Genomic DNA, 26,720 nt, shown 5'->3' with positions numbered 1-26,720 from the left:
TGAGAAAGATCAGAAGCCGGTTCTCTTCGTGCAGGGCTCCGGTGAAAAGGCTCTACTCGACGTCGCCGCGAAACTCGAGTTACCTTTTTCACCCCATCCCTAAAGGTCCTCGAGTGCTGCCTCGAAGAGGGCCACGATCTGCCCTATCGACATCTATAGACTCGAGGGCGCTAAAGCGCTTAATGCAGGCCACTCCTTGAACCATACGCCTCGACGAGTGCGCGGTTGCTTCTCTCCAAACGGTTTATGTAACGATAGCTGAAGCCAGCTATACGTCCACGAACGGGGAGTGCCATTCCTCCTGGCTGACGTTTCCTCGAGTCAATCGGTTAATTCCGATCGTGCCACGGATCCTCTCGAACGCGATCGAAACTACTTTCTAGTCGTCGGTTAGCTACTCCATGGCGATTGAGGATGCAGAGAAGAGACATTAAAACCCCTACGCAAAATTCCCATTTGGCCCTCGTAGATTCCTCCGGTGATTTACGGTGTCTCAGGCGGACAGACGGAATGTTTACAGAAGCTGAAGACGAATAGAAGAACCGGGGCCAAAAGTCATAAGGACAACCGCACATTAGAGGGTCGTAAAGCATTTTCTGGGATAAGTCGCCGCTCGTGCTCGATAACGAGGTAGGCGTGCCCCGTTTCCCGCGTGCGACACCGAAAACCCAAGGACCCCCGAAGAATATCGCGTTCCCCGAGGACCGAGGATTTACCTTCCGTTGCGGTTTTCTCCTCCTCCCATTCGTGAATATTCCAACGAAATCACCGAAGGACGCGCGGAGGCGGTCGTTCTCACGGGAATTCGTTCAACTGTGTATAAACACATAACGCATATTTGGTCGAGAGAAATGTGACTCGAGGGAACGCGTTGCGCGTAAATGACTGTGATTCGATTTTCGCGTCGAAAGTATACACTGGCCGAAATTCTTATAACTATTGCATACCCATGAAAAATTTCTGTTTGGTAGCATTTTGGGATCAAAATCGGTTTCAATAAATACATGTAACATTTATTTATAAAAGAAACAAAAATATAATTCAACAAGAAACCATTGTATAAAGTCATTCGGTTTTTACATACAAGTGAAGTTGAAATTAACAATTGTTTTTCACTATTTCTATAGTAACCTCCAATTTTTAAAATAGGAGCAATAAAATCGGTGGTACTTTGAAAATACAGTAGCCGAAGTTTCTATAATTTAATTTTCATTTTTATAGTTTTGAAAATATCACTAATTTATGGTTTTTACGGTGACTTCATAGAAATTTCGGCCAGTGTAGTCTCCGGGTGTCGGAGGCATTAAGTAACCCCGTAATTACGAAGGAGGGAACCTAGTGCGATCGAGACGTCGTGAACGTGGAAAATATCGAGCTGTAATAACTGAAATTAGGATCCTGAGCTTCCGGTGTTTGACTGTTTCGACTGTTGGAACGGGCTACCGTATAACCACGGATCACTGAATCATCAGGAACGATTTCGGAAGGTCCATGATGAACGAAGGAACAGCGGTTGGAGAGACTAGAAGGGTTCCGCAAGACCGGTTATTAGAGAAGATTTTGGTGTTCGTCACGCGTCGAACGTTTAATTGCTTTTCAATTATACGCAATTACGGAATCTTTTCTTCTCCGCTAAACATAATTACAGATGTTTGGGGCTTCTAATTCGATGCAATATCTTTAAACATTAACACTAACCGAGACTTTTATGTACCTATTTGTACCGTATTTAAAACCGGTCACTTGACGGGCAGTACGGTACTGTTATTATTATTATTACTATTATTTATTAAGCGGGAAATAAGCCCTTTGGAATACATGCACAGGCAAGATATGAATAACAAAATTATAAGTCAGGTTTGAGACAGAAACAAGAGAAAGGAGTTTGTTAATCAGGCAACGTTGGAAAATGATAGTCCTTGGGATTCTTTTTCAATCGGTTCGTCAAGAAAAAAAATAGAGACTAGAGAAAAGAAGCAATGGTTGTACGGTGGTCGTTCGAGTGCGGAAGTTCGGGTTCTCCTGGACGCGCCATAAAATTGGAGGAAGGTATTGCCTGCACTACCCTAATCCCCGGGAAGAATGCGAAAGAGCTCGAGTCACAAGGACACCCCGCGCCGAAAGGTGGATCGTTATTTACGACCGTTGAAATCGATACCCCGGCAAATCAATTATGACAATATAGCTGTACCGATGCGGTCAAGCTGGAACTCCGTCGACCATCTCTGTTCCCACTCCTCTTCCGTCGACAATTTTTTCGAAACGCTGTCGAGAGTCGTTCCAAAAAATTGCGAATAAGTGCAGAAAGAAGAAAATGTGTGCGTCGATGTGCTTGTAGATTTTTCGAGAAAAGATAGATGACAAAAGGGCGATTTCACACGAGTAAGAGACCTCGTTAATGAAAAAGCTGGATGAATAAATCGTGTTCCCCTCCGTTCGGTTGAGAACACAGTCTCCTCCGGCTAGTCGTGGGGTTGGGACGGCAAAGGGAAGGAGGCTCGCGCGAGCACGAGACGCTTTTTACATTTTACGGGGTTCGCACCGTCCATAAATCAGCTGGACCGACCATAAAACCGTGGTATTCGCGCCGAAGGTATACAGAAGTAAGCGCAGCGCTCTTCTCTCGTCTGGTTTCTCTAGGGGTTGATGCGAGAGGTTGCGGCAGGGTGCGGAGGATGAGGTCGTAGCGCGCAGGGGCAAGGTGTCCGAGAGACTAGGACAATAGACCCTGAACACGTAAGACATTGCGACATTTTCGAACGACGGATATCCGTTGTACCTGCGAGCTAAGCTGGATGAAACACTTCCGCGAACGTTCCCATCGTCTAATTGCCTCCCACCAACCGCAGGAAAATTAAGCAAAAGGAAATAAAATGTTTCCTCTCGAGCGTGTTAATTCTATATAGGGGAGAATTGCCTATATTGGACCGGCTCCTAGATTGGACCATTTGTGTATCTCTATAAAGAAATATATTTATAGTGTTTCCGTTGGCTATATTGATTTAAGGAGCGGAAATAAAATGTGCCAGAACAGTGAACAGGTAATTAATTTGTTTATCGTTTTACGTCGTCGAGATATATATATATTTTCGTGCTATTTCAAGTGAATTTCATTTTACGTCTTGTAAGTACCATAATTTTAAATAATACTAGTATAAAGTGTGCTGTCTTAGCTACAATTTCTTATTCATACTTTCTCATTTTCATTTAAATATAAGAATGAAAATATATTTTTCCGGTGCAACCTACAAATTGCCTAATATTGGACCACCGCTAGTTGCCTAAATTGGACTGCTGGAAAAATAAAATAGGCAACTCTCCCCTACTTTTTGTTTACGATTGTCTCGAAATGATGTCTGAATAAACGGAAATGGTATCGTCGACGATGAAAAATATTTTCTGAGACAACAGAAACTCGTCGAGCCGTTCTCTAATCGGACTTCGGCACAGGTGAGCCAGGTAAACGGTTACACCGGGCTTTACTCGGCTCGTGCACCTTACCCGAGGATCCCCTGCTGTCCCGGTAAATATTGGTAATGCGAAACTGGGTCACCCTTGTTTCCTCGTATCCGTCAAAGTGCTCTAGCTCGTTGCCGAATGTCCCATTCACTCTCCTCGTCGCTACGAGCCCATATCCGCAGGTAGAATTCTGCGCTTCGAACGTTTCCAGATCCATCGTTTCCATCCTATCTGGCGTAGTATACTGCTCGTGTCGGATCGGTCCGTTTAATTGGGCTGCGTGAACGAATTATGCGGGGTCACGTACAAGCAGACCACGGAAAGTTTTCGTGTAGCCCGACTCTGAACCTAAGCTTGAAAAGGAATGTTGCGGCGTAAGACGATGCCATCGGGGTCTACCAACCCCTGGGAAGAAAGGGGACGCCGGCCGGTGAAAAAGGTATATAAGGGAGACAGTATTTAGAGGTTACAAGGCCTGGCGCCTGGCTTACAATGCACCCTCTTTCACCTGAAAATCGTTCTTCGAAGTATATATCCTAGCGAAAGGAATTTGCATGAAAATACATACCGTCTGCATCTCGAGAACAGTTCTGAGATAAATTTCGTTGAAACATCTTTAATCGATTATTCTATGGTAGTAGCGTGGCCCTTTGCACTTGTCGAGAGATTATATTATATAGACTCATCCTCAACCAAAACACTCTAATCTCGATTCCTGAATCATCCTGTACTTCGTACCCTTTCTTAGTAATACTCTTCCTTGACCATTGTCCCTACCATTACTCATTCTCACCAATAGAATATAAAAACCCACGAAACCACAGAGCCGTCAGAACTCAGTATTCACTGGTCTAGTGCAGAACCTAGCCGTATTAATAAAGTCTCTAGGAGTTATCTCAAAACGTGTTGTCCATTCCCTCGGAATCCAACAAGATGGTGTCCGTCGAACGAGATCGTCGTTTCGTTATCGGTCTGTTCGACCAGCATGCAACAAAACGGTCGTTCGCCTAAACAAGCACGACAGCAGCTCGTAAAAATCACGTGGCTTCTGGAAAATCCTACGTGTCGAGGGGGGAAACCCTTTCGAATTGGCGAGATTACACGTGTTTCCGGGCTCTCCGTCCAGGCTAAAAGCTCGGGCCACGCCTCGGAGATAAGGGCGACGGACGGACAACAGGCGCATCGATAAACTTCAATTTCGAACAAACGAGGAAAGAGGGCCAGGGCCAGAAAGTTGGATGTACGTATCTTCGACACGCCCCGACACCGTGTAAAACCATGCGGCCGTTATCTGGCCCAGTCGAGAGACCAGCAGCAGATAAGTGGCTGCCCGTCCGGCGATCTCCTTCGGATACGGATGTCGGCTTCGTTCATCGCTCCGACGCTACGCCCCGGCCTTATCGTGTTCATTTTCTAGCGGTTTCTCGCGAGTAAACCGGTTATCCGTTCCTCGGATAGTCATCGATCCTCGTCCAGCCACGATTGACAACGATTTTCGCCGCTTCGAATCGCTCGTCGGTAATTGTCGATCTTGTTTCGCGGTCTGGGCTACGAAAGAACGTTGAATATTGATTCCAGATAAGACTTTTTCCGAATATCGTTCGAACGGAGTAAACGGGACAAGCACGATGTCAGAGAGCACGAGTCAGTAATGTCGGATTTCCCCAAACGGGACCGATCGTCCGGACGATTCCCTTGGAATTGCTCGCCGAAAGTTTGCCGGGTACACGGGTCCCAGGGAAAGATTTATGTCCGCGCGTGGCCACGTTAACCCTTGCCTTTTGCTTCCGGTGAAGGAAGGGAAATCACGTGAATCGTGAATGACGACGTTCCGTCGTCACGCCCTTTCGACAACGACGGTCCGCCGGCGTCGCCGCAACGTAATTGTCCTGTCCGTGGGTCGGCTTAGCCTTTGAATCCTTAATTGCTCGTGGGACATTACCACGGAGTCGCTGGAAACCTGGGGACCAGGTGTGTTTCGCCTAGCGAAGGTATATATACACATCGTACATACCTACAGGTCACTACGATTCTATTAGCTTCGTTCCGTGGTTCAGTTTCACTTTTCCGTACCGATTTTTCCTATCGGAGGACTCGTGTCTTCGGGTCGGTTTGTCACCGATCAGCAGACACCACGACAAGAAAGCGCAGAAACGAAGAAGCAATAGCAGTCTCGAAGTGGTTGTGAAAAGAGTAGCAACGGAGAATGCTCTGGCCTCCCTCTCACTCCCCCCCTCCCCCCTACACCCCCTTATCATCGTGGCATCGACAACCGTGAAAGATCTCTTTTCCAAGGTGGACGCAGCCCTCCCCGCTACTCCCGCGCTCCTTTTTACCTTCCTCCTGTCGTCCACCTTCGCCTTTCCTTCTTCTCCGTCCTCCGTCTACCAGCGCACCGGTCGGGGGGGCCAGGGGCCTATCTCTCCTCCAAATAGGTCTTGTAGTACTTAGGGTTCATCAAGATAGCTCCGGCCTGGCTTTGTGTTTCTTCCAAGAGAACGCTGTCTCGGAGCTGGAACGCTACGGAGAGAGGAAACGACGACGGAACGGGGAACATATTGTACGGCGGTGCGCGCGTGCTTTATGTTTTGCCCTTTCCGAGATCCCGGGCCAGCGGCTCCGTCGAGTTTCTCCCGCGTTTCTTCCACGCGTTTCCCCGTTAACTCGTGTGTTCCATCCGTGGTCTTGTTTCTTCTCGCGACTCACCGTCGAAATTCGAGGCGGAATATCGCGGACGGATCGAGAACTCCAGGACGTTAGGTCGGTTCCACGAGTTCTCTTTCTGCGGCGCGATACAGACCACTCTCGATTATTGTCTGACTTCTTCTACACGATTATTGTCCAGGCGTCATCCCCACCGCTCGGCCTTTTTGACTTCGGGCAACAAAATGAACTTACGAAGGTCTAAAGCATTTCTCCCTACAAGATTATTGTCCCCGGACAATGTTCGAGAGGAATCTGTACTTTGTTGCTCCTGCGCTTTTTTTGGTTTCGGACAAAGAAAAACGAATTTCCGAGGATTTGAAGCATTTCTCCTTACAAGATTATTGTCTCCGGACAATGTTCGAGAGGAATCTGTACTTTGTTGCTCCTGCGCTTTTTTTGGTTTCGGACAAAGAAAAACGAATTTCCGAGGATTTGAAGCATTTCTCCTTACAAGATTATTGTCTCCGGACAATGTTCGAGAGGAATCTGTACTTTGTTGCTCCTGCGCTTTTTTTGGTTTCGGACAAAGAAAAACGAATTTCCGAGGATTTGAAGCATTTCTCCTTACAAGATTATTGTCTCCGGACAATGTTCGAGAGGAATCTGTACTTTGTTGCTCCTGCGCTTTTTTTGGTTTCGGACAAAGAAAAACGAATTTCCGAGGATTTGAAGCATTTCTCCTTACAAGATTATTGTCTCCGGACAATGTTCGAGAGGAATCTGTACTTTGTTGCTCCTGCGCTTTTTTTGGTTTCGGACAAAGAAAAACGAATTTCCGAGGATTTGAAGCATTTCTCCTTACAAGATTATTGTCTCCGGACAATGTTCGAGAGGAATCTGTACTTTGTTGCTCCTGCGCTTTTTTTGGTTTCGGACAAAGAAAAACGAATTTCCGAGGATTTGAAGCATTTCTCCTTACAAGATTATTGTCTCCGGACAATGTTCGAGAGGAATCTGTACTTTGTTGCTCCTGCGCTTTTTTTGGTTTCGGACAAAGAAAAACGAATTTCCGAGGATTTGAAGCATTTCTCCTTACAAGATTATTGTCTCCGGACAATGTTCGAGAGGAATCTGTACTTTGTTGCTCCTGCGCTTTTTTTGGTTTCGGGCAAAGAAAAACGAATTTCCGACGATTTGAAGCATTTCTCCCTACAAGATTATTGTCCTGGCGCTTCGCGACGATAATCGAGTGGAGTGTATAAAAGATTTCGGGGGGGGCTAAATGTTGTCAGTTCGAAAAAAGCCTCGCAAAGGTCCTTCGTTCCGCGGTGACAGTTCAGAATGAACACGGAGGACACGTTTCGTACAGGTTCGTGAAGTTCGTCGGTTTCTGTCCTCGAACGGTGGAGGACCGAGATTCCGAAGCCGCTTCTCCATTGTCGGACGCATCGAATCTGTCCCCGCGTCACAATGCACAAAAGCCAGGCACGAACAGTTGCGATTCATACGTAAACGGATCGACGAATCCCTTTTGTCCTTGACGAAATCGATTGTCGATCGTCGCGGTGGCGGAACGATCGAGGGCTTCGATTTTTTCGGGAGAACAAACTTTCAAGCGTTCGCTCAGTAGCCTGCGTTTAATAAAACTCTCTGCCTGTTTCGAAAGGGACCCCGTGTTGATCAAGGTACGCATCGCGAGGCGGAAGTTTCGTGCGTAGAATGTGCACCCTTGCGGTGTCGGTGCATTAACGTAATCACAGAGACTCGAGCCGGAGGCAGGCCGTTCCTTTTTTTGCCTCGGTCCGAACTCGATCGTTTTCCGGGTATACCTTCTATCCGGTGGATGCAACGCGCTCCTGACACGCGTCTACACGTTACAATAAATCCACCCACCGAGCATCTCGTTCCGAATCTGCTGCGTCGATCGTACAGCGCCCACTCAAAATAATTGTACGATCGACGAACACGATTTCAAGAATTTCAACCGATAGACAGTTCACTTTTTCTTCCTAAAAGAAGACGTCCAAAGATATTTTGTCGTATCGGTACAAACACGGACAATGAACCTACAAGGTTCCACGTGGATCCTTGTGAATAGTATTGTAGATGTTTAATTTTTTAAGATAAGTACACGGTACATTTGTTTTTTAAAGTCACTCAGTGAAGTTGAGAAAAGATCAACTTGGCTACTGTAGAAATTTGTGGTGTTGCAAATTCTGGTAATAGAATCAGTTGAAAGAACCCTAGAAGAGTATGACGTGGTGTAAACTGTTACTTTAGAAACGTGCTGTATCGGCCCCCGAACCAGTCCATGACTCCGCAGAAATTCGATTTTTGCGAGCTGAAATCGCGGTTCTCTTGCCCAATCGATATTCGATCATCGAGGCGATTGTCAATGCAGAAGCCGCTGTCGATTTTAACTGGACCAACCAGACGCGAAACACCTAGCTCACATTCCGAATCTAATTAAGATTCCAGCCGAGTGAATTCCTCTCCGAGATATTTTTCCAAGCGCGACGAGAAGCGAGGGAACAAAAAAAAAAAAGGAAAAATGATGGGACGGTAAATCTGCCACTAAGTTCTGAAGTAGTGCTAAAGTTCTTGGCTTGGCCGAGATCGGATCGATGTCGGGAAAATGGCCAATTTTCTCCACTTTAATTAACTACCCCACCCCCCTCCCCCCCGATTAATGAAATCCAGTGGAACTTTGGAGCCTCGTGGCGAGGAGTTCGAAAACGAACAATAGACTGGTGATAGAGAATGGTACAAAAGGCTTCGAAACCCCGATCGGAGATGTACTTACACTCCTGGAACCCTGTCGAATCATAGAACTCGTGTAGTAGCGATTGCCTTTAAACGATTTTCTCCCGCCGAGCACATCCCTCGACATCCTATCGCCTCGAGAAAACTCTTTTCGATTCTCGCGAAAAACAAAGGATCCTGGGATCTTTTTTATTTTTCCTTTTTTTTTTTTCTTTTTCTCTGACCTGCCCGTGTCCCTGGTAACGGACACTTGTCTCCGGGACCAGGATATCGATGTCCCTTAACGAGGGAGGATCGGCTGGCTCTCTCCGTCGCGGTTGGGCCCCCTGAAAAGGTGTCTGTGTTTTACGAGTCCAGGTTACACAATGTAGAAGTCGAGTAGCCGTGGATGGAATAGCCAAACGTCGTAAATTAGCCGAACGACGGTACAGGGGCCCTCGGAGGAAAGTCGTCTCGTTGTTTTTTCGGCCCGTTCTCCCGGGGGACGAGACCTTTCTCCCGCTAGTCGGCCATTGTTTGTTTATTCTCGGCCCTGGGATTTTCAGGTCGAATCCCCGATATCTCTTGGCCTCGTGGCTTGTGTGTACTCTCGCCGAGGTTTCCCGTGTAAACGATAGCTTTTCTTTCGCTCTCGGATTACACGGAGTTGGTTCGTTGGAAAATTTGCACGGTACACGACGACTGATCGCCCTATGCGGCCAACCGTTTGCGCCTCGGAGTCGTTGTTTTTCGCTTAAGTAACTGATCTCGAGCAAGGGAACCGAACCGTGGTCCGTACGGGATTACGGTGAGTTTTCTCTTTCGTAGTAAACAGTTGGAGGACCTTCTCTTGGAAGTTTATTCGCCAGGATTTAACGACTATCGGCGTTGTTTGTTTCGGAAACTGCGTGGACACTAATGTTCGATGTTTTTGCTTGGAAAATACTGGTTGGCCGGTCGATACGGGAGCTTTGGATAAAGGACGTTCGAGAACATGGAAAAGGCAAGTAGTATGTAACGGAAAATCGTGGGACGTGGCGATATCTGAAATGAAGGGGGCAAAGAAAAAGGGAGAAAAGAGGACTCTCGGGGGCCTCCTTTAAGATAGCGAGACTTCTTTCTCGCTGGTAACCTCCCAGTAGTCAAATTCTCGACGATAATAACTTTTCTTTCTTCGTGTATGTGGCGTCGAAACTTTTCAACCGACGGAATAATTTATGTACCGAGAGACTCGAACGCTGTCGTCGATCGCCAAAGGGAGTTGTTGGGATCGAAAGGGGTTGTACACGTTCAGGGGACAATTGAGAGCTTAAACGTCCACGATGAGAACATTAAGAGCAGCAGTCCACTTAAAGAGTTTCAGGATTCTGTTAATGGCAGTTAATGGGAAGTCGTTGGTGAGTCATGGGAGGCGATTAGGCGAACCTCTCGTTACGTTTTCAACTTCTTTAACTAATTCGGAGATTAGCGACTTTTCCAGTCGAGTAGACCGACATTGCACGATTCTCGACGAGCTTTCGAAACCGGCGTCGCAGTGTTTTCTGACGGTCGAGGGGAGAAGTTATTGCACCGTACCGAGGGAAAACGTTTTACGACGCTTTTGTGTACCTGGATCCCCGAACAAACGAGACGCCCATTGGCCGACGCCGCAAACTCACAGATTTTATTGCCCCGATCGCTTACAGAGGAGAATTCGTGAGCCTTGTCGAAAGCGATGCTCCTCTTAATGATTTTATTAACTTCTGTCCTTCTAATCTGCGATGCATCTGACTCGGGGCGGTGGTGGTACGGTTTTTGTTCGTTGTACAGATAAAAATCAAGCTCTCAGGGGTCTACACTATGGGATATTCGGTCGTTCTCCTTTAGCCCATCAGAGAATCATCGATTTCGAGAACGGTGTCTCGTCAAGTCGACGGTCGAAAACGACTGGTGAACAGTCGATCGAACAATAGTTAGCTTAATCGCCGCGTAAACGAACTCTGGTACGGTCGACAAATAATTCCAATCGAACTTTATTCGGACAGCGACCGGGTCAAACGAGTTTCGGTCGCGCGTTTAACGATAATGAGCTCCGACCCCGACGCAAGCTGGGGATTATTTCACCCGCCCGCTTATCCCAAGGCTGCGTTCATCTGGATAAACCGGAGAGCCGGTTAAAATACGTTCCGATGAAAGTGCAAGTATCCCACGCGATAACGTAACATCGATATGGACCGCAAGGTCACGCGCGTAGAGCTTCGGAGAATTATCAGCGGGAATTTAGTCGATCGACAATACCCAGACGGGTCTGTTTTCTTCTACATATGTAGATATCAGAGTTCAGCAAATCTACAAAATGTCAGATCACTCGCCTCTGGTCGTCTCTAAAGGAACAAAACGTTGTGCCGTTTTCCATCGATTTTCCGACCCTAGAACCTCCGGGAAAATCAGGGTACACGCGGCACCTTCGTATGCCAGGACGATCCAAAAGGAATCGGCAAGGGAATGAGCGAGGGAGAGAGAGGAAGGCTGTGGGGCCAGATGAAAGAGAGAAGGATATTAAATGTCGAGGGAGATAGAGAGAAGTAGCGAGAAGGAGCGAAAAAGTGAGCCGCGCGAAATACGGAGAGAGGGGAAACAAGAGCGGTAAAAATGAATCGATAGGCGGAGTTTTTCATGACGTGGCGCCAGAGGTAGCCGAAGGGTGGGGAGCAGGATAGGCGGAGTCAAGCTGATTTAGGGCCGCCATTTTGTGACAATGGACGAGAGGGGGTATTCCTATCTGATTGGCTGATCTACGGACTTCTCTCGTCCCGAACAAGCTTCTACAGATTGTTCGGTTGTATTCTCCTCTCCGTCGGTACTCGAGCCACCCGGCGACCCGGCACCACCGCCAACCCGTCCACGTTCTTCCCCTACCATCCTCCGCGGGACACGCACATCCCCTTCATTCCCCACCATCGGGCTCACCGTCGTCAGGAAAGCGAGACGACACACGCGGGAACGAAGGATGCGGAACGCTCGCCCTTCCCGGGATGGAATTGAACCACCACCGCCGCTTTTCCGTGTCCCGTGTCATCAAGATTTCTTTCGACGGTTCATCCTTCTGTTTGCTTTTTGTCGAGAGGACTGATTTTCCGGAGTGGAAAAGAGCGGATAGTTCAGGAGGGGGAGCGGTTCGATTGATTGGCCTGTGATCGGTAATCGGCCGGTCGCGACGCGCTTGAACTCTGGCTAGACCTCGAGAAAACGGATCGGAAATGTCCCGTAGGGTCGGTTATCCGATCAACTGACCCGGTCCAACCTGTAACGCGGTCGATGCACTAGCGTCAGATTTCGGTCTTTGAATTTCGGGGGGATTGAGGGGCGTACACACCTTAATCGCGGTATCTCATCTAGATAAGCTGTTCTGCGAGCATCGAGATCCGGTCTATTGACGTTCGAAAAACGCGCTACGCATCCCCGATCCTAACAGTTTCGTAGGTTGATAGATAGGTGTACACTAAACGACAAATAAGACTTCAGACAGCAGAGAGGTCTCTCATACACCGGGTGACATAATGAAGTACTTCTCAAGACATGCATACTTATGAATTGGCACGTTTTTATAATGATACTCAATTGTTTAAGACGTTGGTAACTAAGGTAACCGAGAGGAGTATGCGAAAGACAAGACCGAAATTCGTCATTTCGCATTTTTGGTCATATTTGGCGTTTAGTGTAAATATCGTACGCTCTCATTTTGCGTAGTGAAACGTCCGGCTAGGGCAATTATCGGGCGCGTTTCCGCGATTCAGGAACGGGCACCGGTGGAAAATTCAATGTTCCCCGAGCGAATTTAATGCAGTTCTCACCACCGATTGGCAGATACTGCTGCGCGGCTCGACGCTGCCAAATCGTTCCATCAGACCGTACGCGCGCGTACCGTGTAGACTCGGGCTGCTTCGAGTACATTAATAACCCTCTCGCCCCTCGCCGTTGGAATATTTACGCGACAAATTTGCGTAGATCCGCGATAACGGCGCATCTAACGTTCCGCGGGACAGTGTTTTATATAATGGGTACACCGGAAAAATTTTAGCAACTTTTGCCTCGTGCAAATATCTCTGAACGTGACGGTCATCGTCTCGTCGAGCGAGAACAACTTCCGCCAAAATTTAGGCCGATCTTCTGTTTCGATTTAAAATTCCCTCGAAACGGAAAAGTAGTCGGGTTTCCCCCTGGACAAACTGGTGTGTGCCTCGAACGGTATAGGCGTATACACGGGACTATGTTATCTAGATCGAGCAGTAGTTGGGGAGGCGTTGAATAATTCCGTCGGATCGGTGCGCTGATTTGATCGCTCTGTTCGAGGCGAAGGGGGGGAACACGGGTGGCCGCTGGTGTTGGCGCATACCGACGAAAGAGAGACGCGTTCCAGGATCGGTCGGGCCGAATTTAGATCGGCTCGAGGAAAACACGCGGCGGGATGGTTTTGGCGCGTGCTCCGGTTGCGAAGATGACGGGCCAGATAGCCGAGAATCGCGCGTAAGGTGGTCGAGTGTTTACGTTCGGTGGTAAACGGATCGCTTGTCGCGCGCTCGGCGGTCATTGACGAGGCGAACATTTGGTATCGGTGATCGGGTTTCAAAGACAGCGGCGACGGTGGTCGTGTCCGAGCGGGTATTGTCTTACGCAGAAACGAAGAAGGGGCGCGCGTGAAACAGTATCCGTTGCGTTGTTGCGTTGCTGTTCCACCGTAAGCCTTTCATTCATACCCGAGTGTGTTGCAGTTTTGTGAAAAAAAAAAAAAAGAAAAAGAAAAATGAAATGCTCCCAAAGCCTTGCGAAGCATTATCTAAAACAAACAAGCAAGAAAGCGCTGGCAAAGGAGAAACCGCGCGAGCGCGCAGGCCTAAAAAAGAAGCAAACCAAGCGTCGGGCGACGCGACCGCAGCGACGAGAGAAGGAAGGGAAATATCGGTGTTGACAGGAGAAGCTCCGGGAGCGCGAAGGGGTCGTTCTGCGTGTCCGTTGGTGGGGAGAAAGGAGTAAACGCCCGCCAGTGGGTTGGTCCACGCGTCGATGGGAGTGGCCGAGGGTTGCCGAGAACGACCGATGACGCACGAACGCCGGTGAACGCGAGGGGAACGCTGAGGCCGGTGTTTTCGTTCGCCTTAGTTCCGCGCCGGGTGCCACGATAGTCGCATCGACTCGAGTTTTAACGTGCGCGCGCGCGCGTGCTTCCAAAAATTTCTCTCTCTCTTTCTCTCTCTCTCTTCCTATTTCTGTCTCCCCCGCCCCTCTGTGGTACAGGCGGGCGAGAGGAGGAACCTGTGGAAGAAGAAGAAGAAGAAGACGAAAGATTATTCGATTCGGATTACTACGTTTTACCGGGGGACGCTTTGCCTGGGAGACAATCAGTGCTATCGTCCGAGAGAAATCGGTTTTTCTCGTATTGTTGATCGATTCATCGCCCCCCTCCCAACGTCCGAGAGAGGGAAACGCGACGGCTCTGGTCGCGGGGAACGCTCCGGGTACGTCACGATGTGCTTGTGTGTGTGTACTGTGCAGTGTCTTCTTGGTGCTAACTTAGTGATAACCGATTATTAAAACACGCCCATCGAGGTACCAGCAGGCGACGCTCACACGGCGTCTTATCGCGCCACTCGGGATTGATAACCGACCAGGTAAGAGCACGTTAACGGTTTTGCGAAATCACGACTCGAACGCGACGCTACCCGCGAGATCCAGGATAAGGCTCCGCGTAACGGACGAACTTTTTACTCCGAAATTAGCTATCGTTTCAATCACACGTCGCGAACGACACGAATATCGCCAAGTAGGTACGTTCGGTGGTAAATGTCAAGTCAAAATATCACGTCATTGCGAACACTTCCAAATGGCAAACGTTCCCTCGAAATTAACAGGGTAGTGAATATTTATTTACTTCTCAAACATCTTTATTACGCTCAAGTACAGTATTTGTGACAGATTAAGACACATTAAAACAGTGGGTAATGAATTTTGTTATAGGATTTCTCCTGTAGTCTGAAAGTAGAGTATTCCGAACACTAACAGTACCCAACTTTGATGTTAGAATTTGCTTCTGAGTAGAAATCGACGACTAGATAGACCAGTTCAATTTTAAGATTGGTTAGCTTTCTACGCTATCAAAAACCATTGCGTTGGACTGCATTGCAAAACAATTTTTGGTCGTGGATAAATCGTTGGTGACTCGATGTTGGTTTAGGGATCAAAGTTAGTTGTGTTCTCGTGCGTGCAAGTTGAAAGAATGGCGGCCCACGGCTGCAGTCCTTTTTTCACACTCGGTCAGTTGCGTTACTCCAAAAACAGCGGTGGAGACTCGCGTTTTAGTGGAACACTTCGAGAGAACCGTCGACAATCCTTGCGTCTCGGAATAGATGGACCGTTCGAGAAATTCGAGAGCGTCCAGTTTTTCCATTAGATCGAATTACAGCTTTTCCACGGGGAAATTAGACACCGATCGTCGAATAATATAACTCGTTACGGTCGATTGCATGATCCCCGATTTCTAAGAAGCGACGAGAGTCCCCCAAGTCGATCGGATTCCGACGGAGGCAGGTAGATCGGTCGATTCATCCGAAGGATCCTGCTGCGCGCTAGCCAGAGACTTTTCGCGAGCCAGGAATTTTCCTTTGTTCTTCCAGATGTCCACTGAGGCGGAAGGTCAAATCTGGTCGAGCGTTCCAAAATATTGTTAGAAAAATATTTTCGTAAACCGACTATCTATATACATATCATGAAATAGTCAAACCCAATTTAAGTGTAATTCCCATTTTGTTATTAATCGTATCGTCTGCATCGTACCACCATGAATCATGTTTGTAATATGTAGATCTTCGATAAGGACAGAAGTATACATTTTCTTCTCGATACTGCCCAGATTTCCGGGACGCACTAGACTCTCCGTTTTCTCGATCGCATCGAAGATTGTGTTAACCGCACGATCTGACGTTATTCTTGCGTAGGTGTCCGACGGATCACGATACTTACGCGAAGGGCAACATTTTTTGTTCACTTCACTCTATTGAAATTGTATCTTCGAACGGTTCTTTAGACCTGTGGGGATGAATGCTGGGAATACACGGAGAGGGTGGATCGGAGAGGGAACACGCGCGGTCGTTTTCGAAGGGAAAAGCCAAAGCCGCGCACGGTGGCCCCCTCGCGAAAGGACAGACAGGAGGGAGGGAATATTTGCTGGCAGTTTGCGCGGCCTATAATTGGTAATTTGCAAGTATAATAAACGGCCGTCGGTTTCTGTTTTCATTTATTAACCGCGAAATACCGCCGCTTATTAGCGCAACGATGCATTCAAAGCAACTCGCCTCGTTTCTTCGCGATAAACATTCTTTTCAACGAAACGCCCGCGGGTCTCCGATTCGTCCGCGAGCCACTCCATATTTACGGGCGTCTTTTGAGATTTTTCGAGTCGTATTATCGACCTGGGTTCTTTCGTCGTTTGCGAAAACGGTTTACAGACACCTCTCGATTATCGTCCGGCTTGGTCTACACGATTATTGTCCAGGTTTATCCCTGGGGCGGGTGGAACCTGTCAAAAGCATAGTTTGTTGCCAAATCCCGAGCAAAAAACGAATTTATGAGGATCTGAAGCATTTCTCTCTATACGATTATTGTCCTGACTGGACCCAAGTTCGGGACGATAATCGAGAGGGGTCTGTATTTTCTTTTTGGGCCACTGTTTTTCTTCGAGCAAATTGATCCTGCTACAAGTTATTTGGAATTGTAGCTGAAATCGTTTTATGATGCTGATGTAGAAATTGTGCTTGATATTTCCTCGGAAACGACGTCAGACGGACTCCTATCGTTGATTTCTCCTTCGAAGGAACGTGATTCCGTCGCTATCCGTTCGTACATGGTTCTACGACCCTCGTGATATCGAGTTTCTCGAATGGAAGCTCGATCGGTGTTTATCCGACGGCAGGGATCGAGCAGGAATCTATTCTCGTCGACAGAGCTGCCACTTTCACGTTTCACAACCTATTCTTTTGAGAAAGTAACCGACTAACGTTAATCTAATTGAAACCAAATTCGATTCAGTCGATTTTCAAGGGATTCTTCACTTGGTTTTGATAGGTCATTCGGTGGACAAAATTTTTTGAAAGTTCCTGACGCCTAGGATCTGATTTCCAACGTGTCGGAAGCCAAGCACACCTGTGTACATTTTTCCTTTAGTTGGAATAATATTTGTCGAAGCTTTCGACACGATTTCGAGTTGGAGAAGCAAATTTTCAGCTAGCCAATGCGCTTGTATAAAAATCAGGGATCAAAGTTAACGTCCGAGTAGATATACATAGAGTTCGAAGCCGAAAACCTTGAAAAATTTCCTGCCCGATGAACTTATCGCGAGATTCGTATCAGCCAATTTCGAGCAACAATAATATGTATTTTATGAAATCGTTACGGGACCGAACGCGGCGACCGATGCTTATCGCTGGGTACCAGTAGATAAGATTATTCCCCTGAAAATCTGTCGTCAGTTTTCTCTTTCCCCTCTGGTATTTTCCTTTGATTCTCGACTTTCTCGTGGATTCTTGCGATTTCAACCGTGGATAGATTTCGACAAAGTTGCGCCACCTGTTCGAAATACACGTACCCTCCATCGAGGAGCGTTGCTCGATCACGTATCGCGAAGACTAATCTTATCGAGATTCGTTAATCTTGTTCCGTCCGAGAGTAGTCCCGTCGCGATGCACGTGCGACCGAAAATCACCGCCGATTCGTTCGTAACACGTAAGATTAATAATTATGCGGCAACAGCCTTCGAAACAAAGACCAAAGTCCACCGAAGACGATTGCTGTGCAGAGCAGCGGAACGTGTGACTACTGGGCTCGAATAAAAATTTGCGGGATCATAATATTTCTGGGAACCCACTTCGAACTCGACATTTAATTCTTTATGGTCCAAGAGTGTCAGAAACAAAAAAAAAAAAACGTGTTTCGCAGTTGAAATTATACGTCAGTAGGATAGGTTGCTTGATTTTTGTTGGATGTACGTCCAATCTTCGTGAACCTTCCAAAGCGTCTGATAGTTTTCGGTTATCGGTCTCACGGTTCGCTTATCTCGACGATTATCAACTCGCCCAGGCCCACCTCACGATTTAAGGGAATGATCGGTCGGAAATATCGGGTGAGCTAATCTCGAGTGTCTTCTCTACACATTCGTCATTCGTTTTTCCATTGACCCGTTCGAAGAGGAATCGATGGAAAACAATAGCCTCGTGGAGAATATAAACGGAAACCTTTTCGAAAGGACATTCTTTGAACATGTATCCTTCTTTTTCGTGTATGTATATATATATATATATTTCATATAATGATGGTTTGATACTACGAAATGTGATTAATAATGAAGCACCAATGAACAGGTGAAATTCCAGTGTCGAGTGTGGGGTCGTGCAAAGTGTTCGAAACGCGATAATCGAAAGTCTACGTTTGTGAAAAAATTAATCGAATATATTCGTAACCAATTCCGAGGCGTTAATCTTATCGGCCGGTTTTTTTTGTCTATATCTTATCTGATCTTATTCTCAAGTATTTTATTTGCCTTGGACATACAATTTTGGATGTGGTACGTGTGCTCGCCGGTGGTGTATCTTTCAGTACTTTCCATATTGGAGGGATCATTCCTTGTTACAACTCTATTAATTCTGTTTGAGAGTGTTTGGAGTAGTTAACGGGAGATCATGTCGTGTATTAAGGACGGTCAGTAGAATTTTCAAGTTAGTAAAATCACAATTTCGTCGAGGGTGGTGCCGTCGCAGTGATTAAACCCGCGCGACGGGTTATCGTTACAAACGATGTCAGCCATTTCTCCGTTCCTTTCGCCGATTCAGAGGATCGTTAAATCTGTCGTTTTCGCTGGAATTATTCCGCATGGTAAATTAAACGCAAAAGTCAGAGAGCTCGTTTACACACGGTACGGGTAAAGAGGGTTCGAAGAAGGCCGTAGTGGAGGAGGGGAGGTGGATATGGAGGTGGAGGTAGTCGTTGGTCCGATAAGGGGTCGATCTTTGTCGATCCCTTGCGGACCCGAACCGTCCGTCCTTTTTCGTGTCATCGGGCCTCTATCAGGATTGGGCGATCGCCCCCCTGCCAGAGGAAGGGAGGGGGTAGGGGGAATGGCCGGTTCGTTGTTGCGTCATCGATGACCTTGATCATCGGCTGTGCCCAGGCGATTGATAAATCGTTCGGAGGCACTTGATCGTCGAGTGGTCGGGCATCATCAGTGTCGCTGTACTGAAGCGCAGATCAGGACCCAATTAACCAAAATCTCGCGGGCTGATCGATTACCATCGGCGATCGTAACGGGTAAGCGACCGGGTCAGCCTTTCTTGTTGTGCTCGCGAGTTTATCGAGGATCAGGGAAATCGATCGGTCAGGCCGGAAGGAAGAAGCACGAAATTGGTGGTGGATCGATCGGGTTAGAATCGAGGATCTCTTATCTAGAACTTGCGCGAATATCGGTTTCTCGGTTGGTCCTTCGTGGCGGACGGCGAACAAAACACGTGTGTGTACATATGCGTGTACTATCCGACACCTTTCGTCTCGGCTGGTTCGGTTCACTTTGATTTTCCGTCGAACGAGTCCACCTTTCCACGTCCGTGCGCGACAAACCGATTGTTTGCAACCGGATTCCGCGGTTCTCCGTGGTTCGTTTCGCGTTTCCATCGGTATTAATTTACTCGTCTGGTGTATGCACGCGCGTTGGAAAGACACGGCGTTATGTAATCTGCGAATGGAAGGTTTTTTTTTTTAACGTAGACCTGATTATCGAAGACGTTCGTCAGCTGCTAGAGACCGAAGTAGGATCGTGGGAGCGTGGCCTAAATCCCTGGAAAAAACGCGAAGTGGTCAATCGGACCGAACCTGGATTGTACGTGGTGTCATCGACGCGGTGAATAAACGAGCGTGACTGCATTCGGTGCGAAGTTTCGAACGGTTTTCGGTTATCTAATCTGCGTGTACGGGTTACCGCGCCGATAAATTCACCGTGTAGGCAGGTTCGATCCGAAGAACGGTCGAAAAATGTACTCCCGAATCGTTGGAATCATTTCTGCATACGGTTCTCTTTCACTCGACATCTCGCGCTCAATGTTTCTTGGTTCTTGTTGTTGCAGAAGGTGCGGACTCGGTGTAAGAGTTTCGGTCGCCATTGTCAACGAAACGCCAGGATTACCTATGATCTCCACGCGTGTCCTCGAGAGGACCACGCTTCCGGCCGAGAGGCGTATCTGCAACCGTTCCTAAATTTCCCATCCCACTTTCCCCCGTATTCCCTTCACTCCCCTGATTTCCCCTGGTACGCTTCCGTTGAACAACCTAACCGAAAGCATCTCTCTGGGATCCGGGACATAGCAGAAGGTGGACGAGGTGGCGGAGGAGGAGGAGGAAGAAGGAGGAGGAGGAAGAAAGAATTATTGGCACGAGTGGACGATTCCGAGCAGGATGGACATGAGTAGCGAGTCTAGCGCGGCTAGGTGGTACGAACCCCCTAGATCCACGCTGGAACCGCCCTCGGGAGGTGCTGGAGTCGCTGGTGTCGTTGGCAATCCCACAGACTATAGGGGCTACTACACACACGCTGGGCCAACCGCGCATCATCCCGCCGCCGCGGCAGCCGCGCATTATGCACACAGTAAGTTGACCATTTCTTCCATCATTTTCGTCGAACAAGATAACTGTTTCCCTTACGAAACATCGACGATCATTTACGACGCGATTGCGTTTTTCCTCGACGACTTTTACGGTTCACGAACGAACGGGAACACACCGTGTGTAACGAACCTCGCAAAGAACCGACTAGCGGGAACACCAAAGTCTCCTTGCGCCCTTAGCGGTCGTAAAAAGAGCCCGACAACAGCGGCCATCGCAGGCGCACACGCGCCGACCGACTCCTTTTTTCGCGTGTCTCTCGTGACTGGACGGTTCAACGATCGACTAACGACGTCTCGGTCTACCTACGGTTAATTACCACGAGGATATTTAATTACGTCGCCGTTCGATTGACCCTACGCGGGGGCCTACCGAGGCATTCTTGGAAATTCGCGTTACGTCCAGGCGACGAATTTCGGAACGCCGATCGGATATAATTCGTCGACCTTGTTTCGGTGATCGTGTACAGAGTTCGGTTTCAGCTTTCGATCTACAACGAAGCAATTGTTTTGAAGTATGTACAGATTCTTCTCGATTATCGACCCGAACTCTGTTCAGGACAATAATCGTATAGGGAGAAATGTTTCATATCGGCAAAATAAAAGTGGAGGGGCTACAAAGTATGCGTTCGATAGGTTCCACCCGCCCCAGTGATGGGGATAAACCTGGACAATAATCGTGTAGACCAAGCCGGACAATAATCGAGATGGATCTGTTATGTAGGTGGTCGCGAGCAAGCGTGTGCGCAAGTGTCAGTCTTCCCTCTGTGTATCGGTTTTCATCGAGAGCCCGGTTGATTATCGCAATTTTCGTAGGCGGGCTCGTGTCGGAGGCTATCACGGCGATTGAAAACTAATACGGCGCCTTCTTAATCTCGAGTTCTCCCTGCGATCACGATCGAGCCTCGATTATCCACTTTGGAGCACGCGAACGAGAACCGCGTGCGCCAAAACGGCCTCTGTCCCTTCTCTCTTGGACCTCTCTCGACAGCTTTGGCAAATGACGTTTCGTTTCGAGCGGGATTATTTCTTCGTCGACGATGCGCGAATTGCAATTAGCCGGATCGAAGTGACGAAAGCTTGAGAGCAAACTAATAAACGAGAGGGACTACAGTACAGAGGTAATTGGAAACGAATGCGACTTTAGAACGGGTTCGTCGTGGTTGTAGGCTAATTTCGTTGGCTCTTGGTCGTTGGTCGCGTTTCACGTTGTTCATTGTCCGTTGGCCAAGCGTGAAAAAAGTAGCGAGCGCAAGAAAAGGAGAAGGGGGTGGGGTTGGATTCGGTGGGGAAAGGAGCCAAAAAGTGCACGAGGAGGCACGAAACTCGATACAGCTGGGTCGGATCTGGTCGAGAGGCTCTGGAACGCGATATCCCTGATTCTCGCCGACGCGCATGGATCATACTCGGCCCTCTGTTAACTCGTGCTGCGCCAAAAAACCAGCGCCCCTAATCGGAATCAAATCTCTATCTGTCGCTGGAACCGCGGTTGGACCGAATCACCGTGACTTCTTTACGACTCTTCTCTGTTCCTTCTTTCTTTCTTTCTGGTCCCGACGTTTGACCCTTCGAGACATACCGCAAACGGATTTTTTCCCGTCTACGCGAAACCTAACGAATTTCCAGGGACACACAGACATTTGGGGGGTGGTGAACGACGGTCGAAACGTTTCGCCCGTTCGCGACCGTCTCGAGTCTCGGGCTAGAAACTCGTTAGTCGGAGGAACGAACGGTTCCCGGAGGATGTTTCTGTCCCGCGAGTGATCGATCGACGAAACTGGTGCCATGCGGTTCGAGGTGATGGCGAGCGAGGTTAAAAAAAAATAAACAAGATAGGCGGACGCGCCACGGATCGGGATGCATAATACACACAGTGGTTGCGGCAGACAGGAAGGAAGCGCAGCCAACCGCGAAGCCCACGGGCTCTCGGAGAGGTGCATACGTAATTGCAGGCCACGCGGGAGGCGCTGCTTTTGTAGGTTACCCTCTCTTTTCCTCCCCCTTTTTCCCTCTGCGCCCCCTCCACCACCTCCGTCGTCGTCGCACGAGTTTATCCAGCATGATTTTATTCGTTTCTACGTGTTTTTTTTTCTATCCCCTATCCATAATCTTTTCCACTGTCTTTCCGAATATTCGTGAAATTTGGTCATCCCCTTTAGCACCCGGTAGCTCTTCCGTGTTTTCGCTTTCGACTATCTTCCAACTCGTTCTATCCCCATTTACTCGACGTGTTTCCTCCGTCTGCTCCGCACACACCCCTCTCTCCGTTAGCCTCGTGAGCTGGCCAGCACCGGTTTCTCGTCTTCAACCCCCGCGGCTTGTCCCACTCGCTCCGCCGCGGCCTCGTCGGTCCGTCTCGCTCCCGAGGCAGCTCTTGCGCCACGAACGGTGAAGAGGGTCCGGTGCCTCGAGCTCTCGGAGCGGCGCACAGGTCGTGCAAAACGCGCGACCGCCGCCATCTTGCGCAAATGCACACGCCAACCGAAGGCGGAGCCTCTCCCCGCGGGCTCTCTATCTCTCTCCCCTGCTCTCTTTCTCGGTCCGTCTGTCTTCCACCCCCTCTGGCCCCCGAGTGACTGGGTAGCGCGCGCGGCAGATGCGACTCGCGATGCAGCCTCACTGCGCGATCAATCTTCCTCCTCGGTGTTGCTCTCCTCACCCCCTCTGGCGAGAAGGGTACACAGAGTAGCCCCGGTAGCCCCCTCTCGGTGTCACGATCCGACGTTAGAGACCTCGCTCGCGGACCCCCTCTGGTTTTTTCCTTTTTCGGAACTGGGCTCGCGTTTCATCATTGCCAGAAGATACCCAACGATTTTGGAATTCTCTTTTTCGAGTATTCTCTCTCGTCTCGCCTTCCTACCTGATAGGAATTCTCGAACATGGTCGAGAATCTCTCGGGGGCAAGGTAGACGAACAATAAGAAAAATCGATCAAGCCCGGGTGAAGTACACGGCCAGTGAAATTGCATGTTATTACGGGAGAGAGAGAGAGAGAACAGTCTAGTGCTGGTCGACGAAATGAGATGTTATTTTCTCCTGGAATTTTGTGCACGCCGTGCACCTTATTACGGACAGCTCCAAGGCGCGGTCCCTACGCGGAGCTGTTCTCTGATTTTTTCATTTTTCTTCGTAATTCGACGATTTACGACGTGCGACGACCGCCGATGTTCTCACGTAAATTACTATCCATGATCTTTACGCGTCTTTAATGGTGAAAGATAAGCGAGCAGAGTCCGTTGGTAGGATGCCGAACGGGGTGAAAATTTCGCAAGAAACTCCGATTGCCCTGGAAGCGCAGACTGTTGAGACAGAAAATCGCTATCTAGTCTTATTATATTTTGATGGTTGGACACCCTGGAAGTTACCGTGAAAACGCACATCATCTATGGCGACCGGGGAACTTCCGTTTTGACTGCTTCGTTCCAAACAGAAGGTTAAAAATCGATTAAACTGAGCGCGTTAAGATTAGCTACAGATTCTGTGTATGAGACTGTACTGTACCAAATTATTAACCCAATTGTTTTGGACTTATAAGTACTTACTACTGTAGGAGATCTTTTGGGACAGGCGGTGTGTGGAGACGTTTCTCCCAGTCACTTGGATTTTCGGTAATTAGAGTCTTTGGCTACTTAAGGGGTTGCCGAGGAGCAACCCAGGCGTCTAGGTTAGAGGTCATCTACCGTCAGTCCCACTGACAAGTCTTGGTAGACGATTCCCGTGACGAAACGCCCTCTTTTTTGATCTCCCTACACTACGTAATAAAATAAATAACATCACAAACATTCGGTATTTAGAATGTTGTGAAGATTTTGTATGGTCGCGGTTTCGAGTTTGTGGATTCCAAATCGCCGGATGACTCCGAGCTGACGATGACTCAATCGTCGGAACGAAAGAACGATTCCCGTTGAATCGCTCTGAACGGTGTCGACGCGACGACCGAGCAATTAGACGAAGCTGTAGAAAACGCGGTTAGAAACGTCCTACTACATAGGAATACCAACGACTCCGCGCATAATTCACCGCGATTTCCTTTCCCGAACGCGATTTTCTCCGAGCGTGGCTCACCGTGAATGAAACGACCGCGTTATCCAGCGCGATCTCCGCTGAATGAAAAGCAAGCAAGCAGCAAGCTAGCTAGGGAATCGTTGCGCTCCTCCACTGGCGGCCATCGATGAAAATTCAACGACGCGTCCAGACCGTCCGGATCATTTATTCACTGGTCGATTTCGAACCGGAGAGGATAGAGAAGAGAAAAAAAAGGGAAGTGTGTAATGGATTAAATCCAGATACACAGTAGATACATATATTTCCTTTTTTCTGTTTCCATCCCGTTTTTCCTCGCTCGTGGTCCCTTGACGCTCTTTGAATCCTTTCGAGCCTTTGAACTCGTTCGCGACGCCTGTGCACAAAAGCGGAGCAAAGTCAGCGACGCTCCGGGGCGACTAATTATTTGGAGTAGCCGCTTTGATGTCGAATGCTGACCAAACCCCAGAGATACCGCGATACGTCACACGTGTCGCGCGAGAGTTTCCATTCACCGAGAATACATCAGAGAGGGGGGCGGCGGGGCGAGATAAAATTTCGACCGGTTGAATGAGAGGATTCACCGGGGAAACACCCTTTTCCCACCCATTCACTCGATTTCGCCTCTACGACGAGAATCGTCGCCGTGGAAATTCAGTTCGTCGCTTTTCTTTCCTATTCACTTTTCGACTCGCTACTTGCTCGCGTGCAGCGAAGCTCTTAGAATCGGATCGTTAAATTAGAATGAGGCCGCACAACGATCAACGTTTCGAGGGAGTTTCATCCAAACGGATCTCCACGTGCGTGGAACGTTAACGAACGAATCTGAGGAAGCTGAATCAATTTCCTGTCGCGCGCGCGCGCGCTCTGTATCGCGATCTCGATCTCGATCTCTCGCCAGACGTTCGGTCGACGGGTCAATTATCATATTAACGGTCGGAATGCCGTATTCCGACCGGTGTAACATATTGGATCGAATATTTTCTCCGCGCGTGGGCGTAGTCTGGTTCTCTCGGGGTCGTCGCGATCGAGTAAGCGATTAATGGCCACGATCTAGATCGCGCGTAGATCACTCAGGACGGTTATCGTCGGACGATCACGGTCTTCGGCACGGAATGAACGTCGGAGAGTGTCTTTCGAGTCTTCGTCGAATTCCCTGCGATTACACATGTCCCAATCTCTAGAATTAGTCCCTGCAGGCAACAAACCGCGATGACGGTTTGCGGGGGGATTCTAATCTGAGTGCGGAGAACGAGTTGGAAGTGTTCACGTTCGAGAAAAATAAACGTGGACACCGGTGGAAAAGCGGCGCCATATTAGAGACGACCCGTTTCGAAACGAGCGCCTTGGGAATCGACGCCTAAGGAGCTCTCCTCGTGCCTTAATGAGAGCCCAGTTGTACCGGGCGAATTCTTACTCTTTTTTTACCCCCACTCCTTTTTCCGTCGCGACGTTCGCCAACTTCCACCGACGAAATTTACGAGGGCACGCGTGCCCACGTTGAACGACCACGATCATACGCGGCCGCGATTTATGGATCACGATTCCTCCACGGGTTTTATAAATTCACCTCCCGAACCAGCAGTAGCTAGGTCGTGTTCGTCGAGGACGCGAGTTTCCGGGGAGGGAAAACGAGCACCATGAATTTTCGCGAGTTCGCCGTCGTCTCGTCCCCGTTCCAGCCGAAACAATTTCAGCAATATCGTCGAGATAACGACGCTGAGACCCTCGCCAGCTCGCGAGGAATATAAGACGAGGACCGGGGGTAAAAAGTTCCCGCGGACAGGGTAAAAACGAAGGAAAAAGAGCAGCCGGGAGGGAAAGGGATAGGCCACGGGATGATAAATATCCGTTAGCATGGAACTTTTTACCGCGTATAGAGTGCGAACTGGCTGTTTCGCTCGTTTCTTTTTTTTTTTTTTTTTTTTTTTTTTTTTTCACATCCTTGCCCGTTCTCTTTTTCTTCGGTTCGAGCTGCTTCCTCGTCTCGTCGGAGTACGAGATCTTTTCGTGGAAATTTCATGGGGGTCGAGAGAGGAGGAAGGGTTGAACGCTCCCGTTCACTTTTCATCGGTGCATTGCTGGATACTAGCATACTAGATCCAATTACAGGCGGGGCATCGTTGCATTCGATTAATTGCATGACGCTGCAGCTGCTCTTCTCTCGGCCAGGCTC

At 48.6% G+C, this 26,720-nt stretch overlaps 1 protein-coding gene across 1 annotated transcript in view; it reads left to right on the top strand.

Annotated features, from left to right (window-relative positions):
• The first annotated feature begins 20,280 nt into the window (after positions 1-20,280).
• LOC107187326 (GATA-binding factor C-like) overlaps positions 20,281-26,720 on the top strand; it is a 47,866-nt gene continuing 41,426 nt past the window's right edge. The window contains exon 1 of the mRNA XM_015575399.1: positions 20,281-20,506. Within this exon, the coding sequence (XP_015430885.1) occupies positions 20,317-20,506 (190 nt within the window). The 5' untranslated portion in view covers positions 20,281-20,316. The remainder of the gene's footprint in view (positions 20,507-26,720) is intronic.

The sequence above is a fragment of the Dufourea novaeangliae genome, unplaced genomic scaffold (genome assembly GCF_001272555.1).
Source record: "Dufourea novaeangliae isolate 0120121106 unplaced genomic scaffold, ASM127255v1 scaffold113, whole genome shotgun sequence".
Taxonomy (NCBI): domain Eukaryota; kingdom Metazoa; phylum Arthropoda; class Insecta; order Hymenoptera; family Halictidae; genus Dufourea; species Dufourea novaeangliae.
This window is presented reverse-complemented; position numbering and strand designations above follow the sequence as displayed.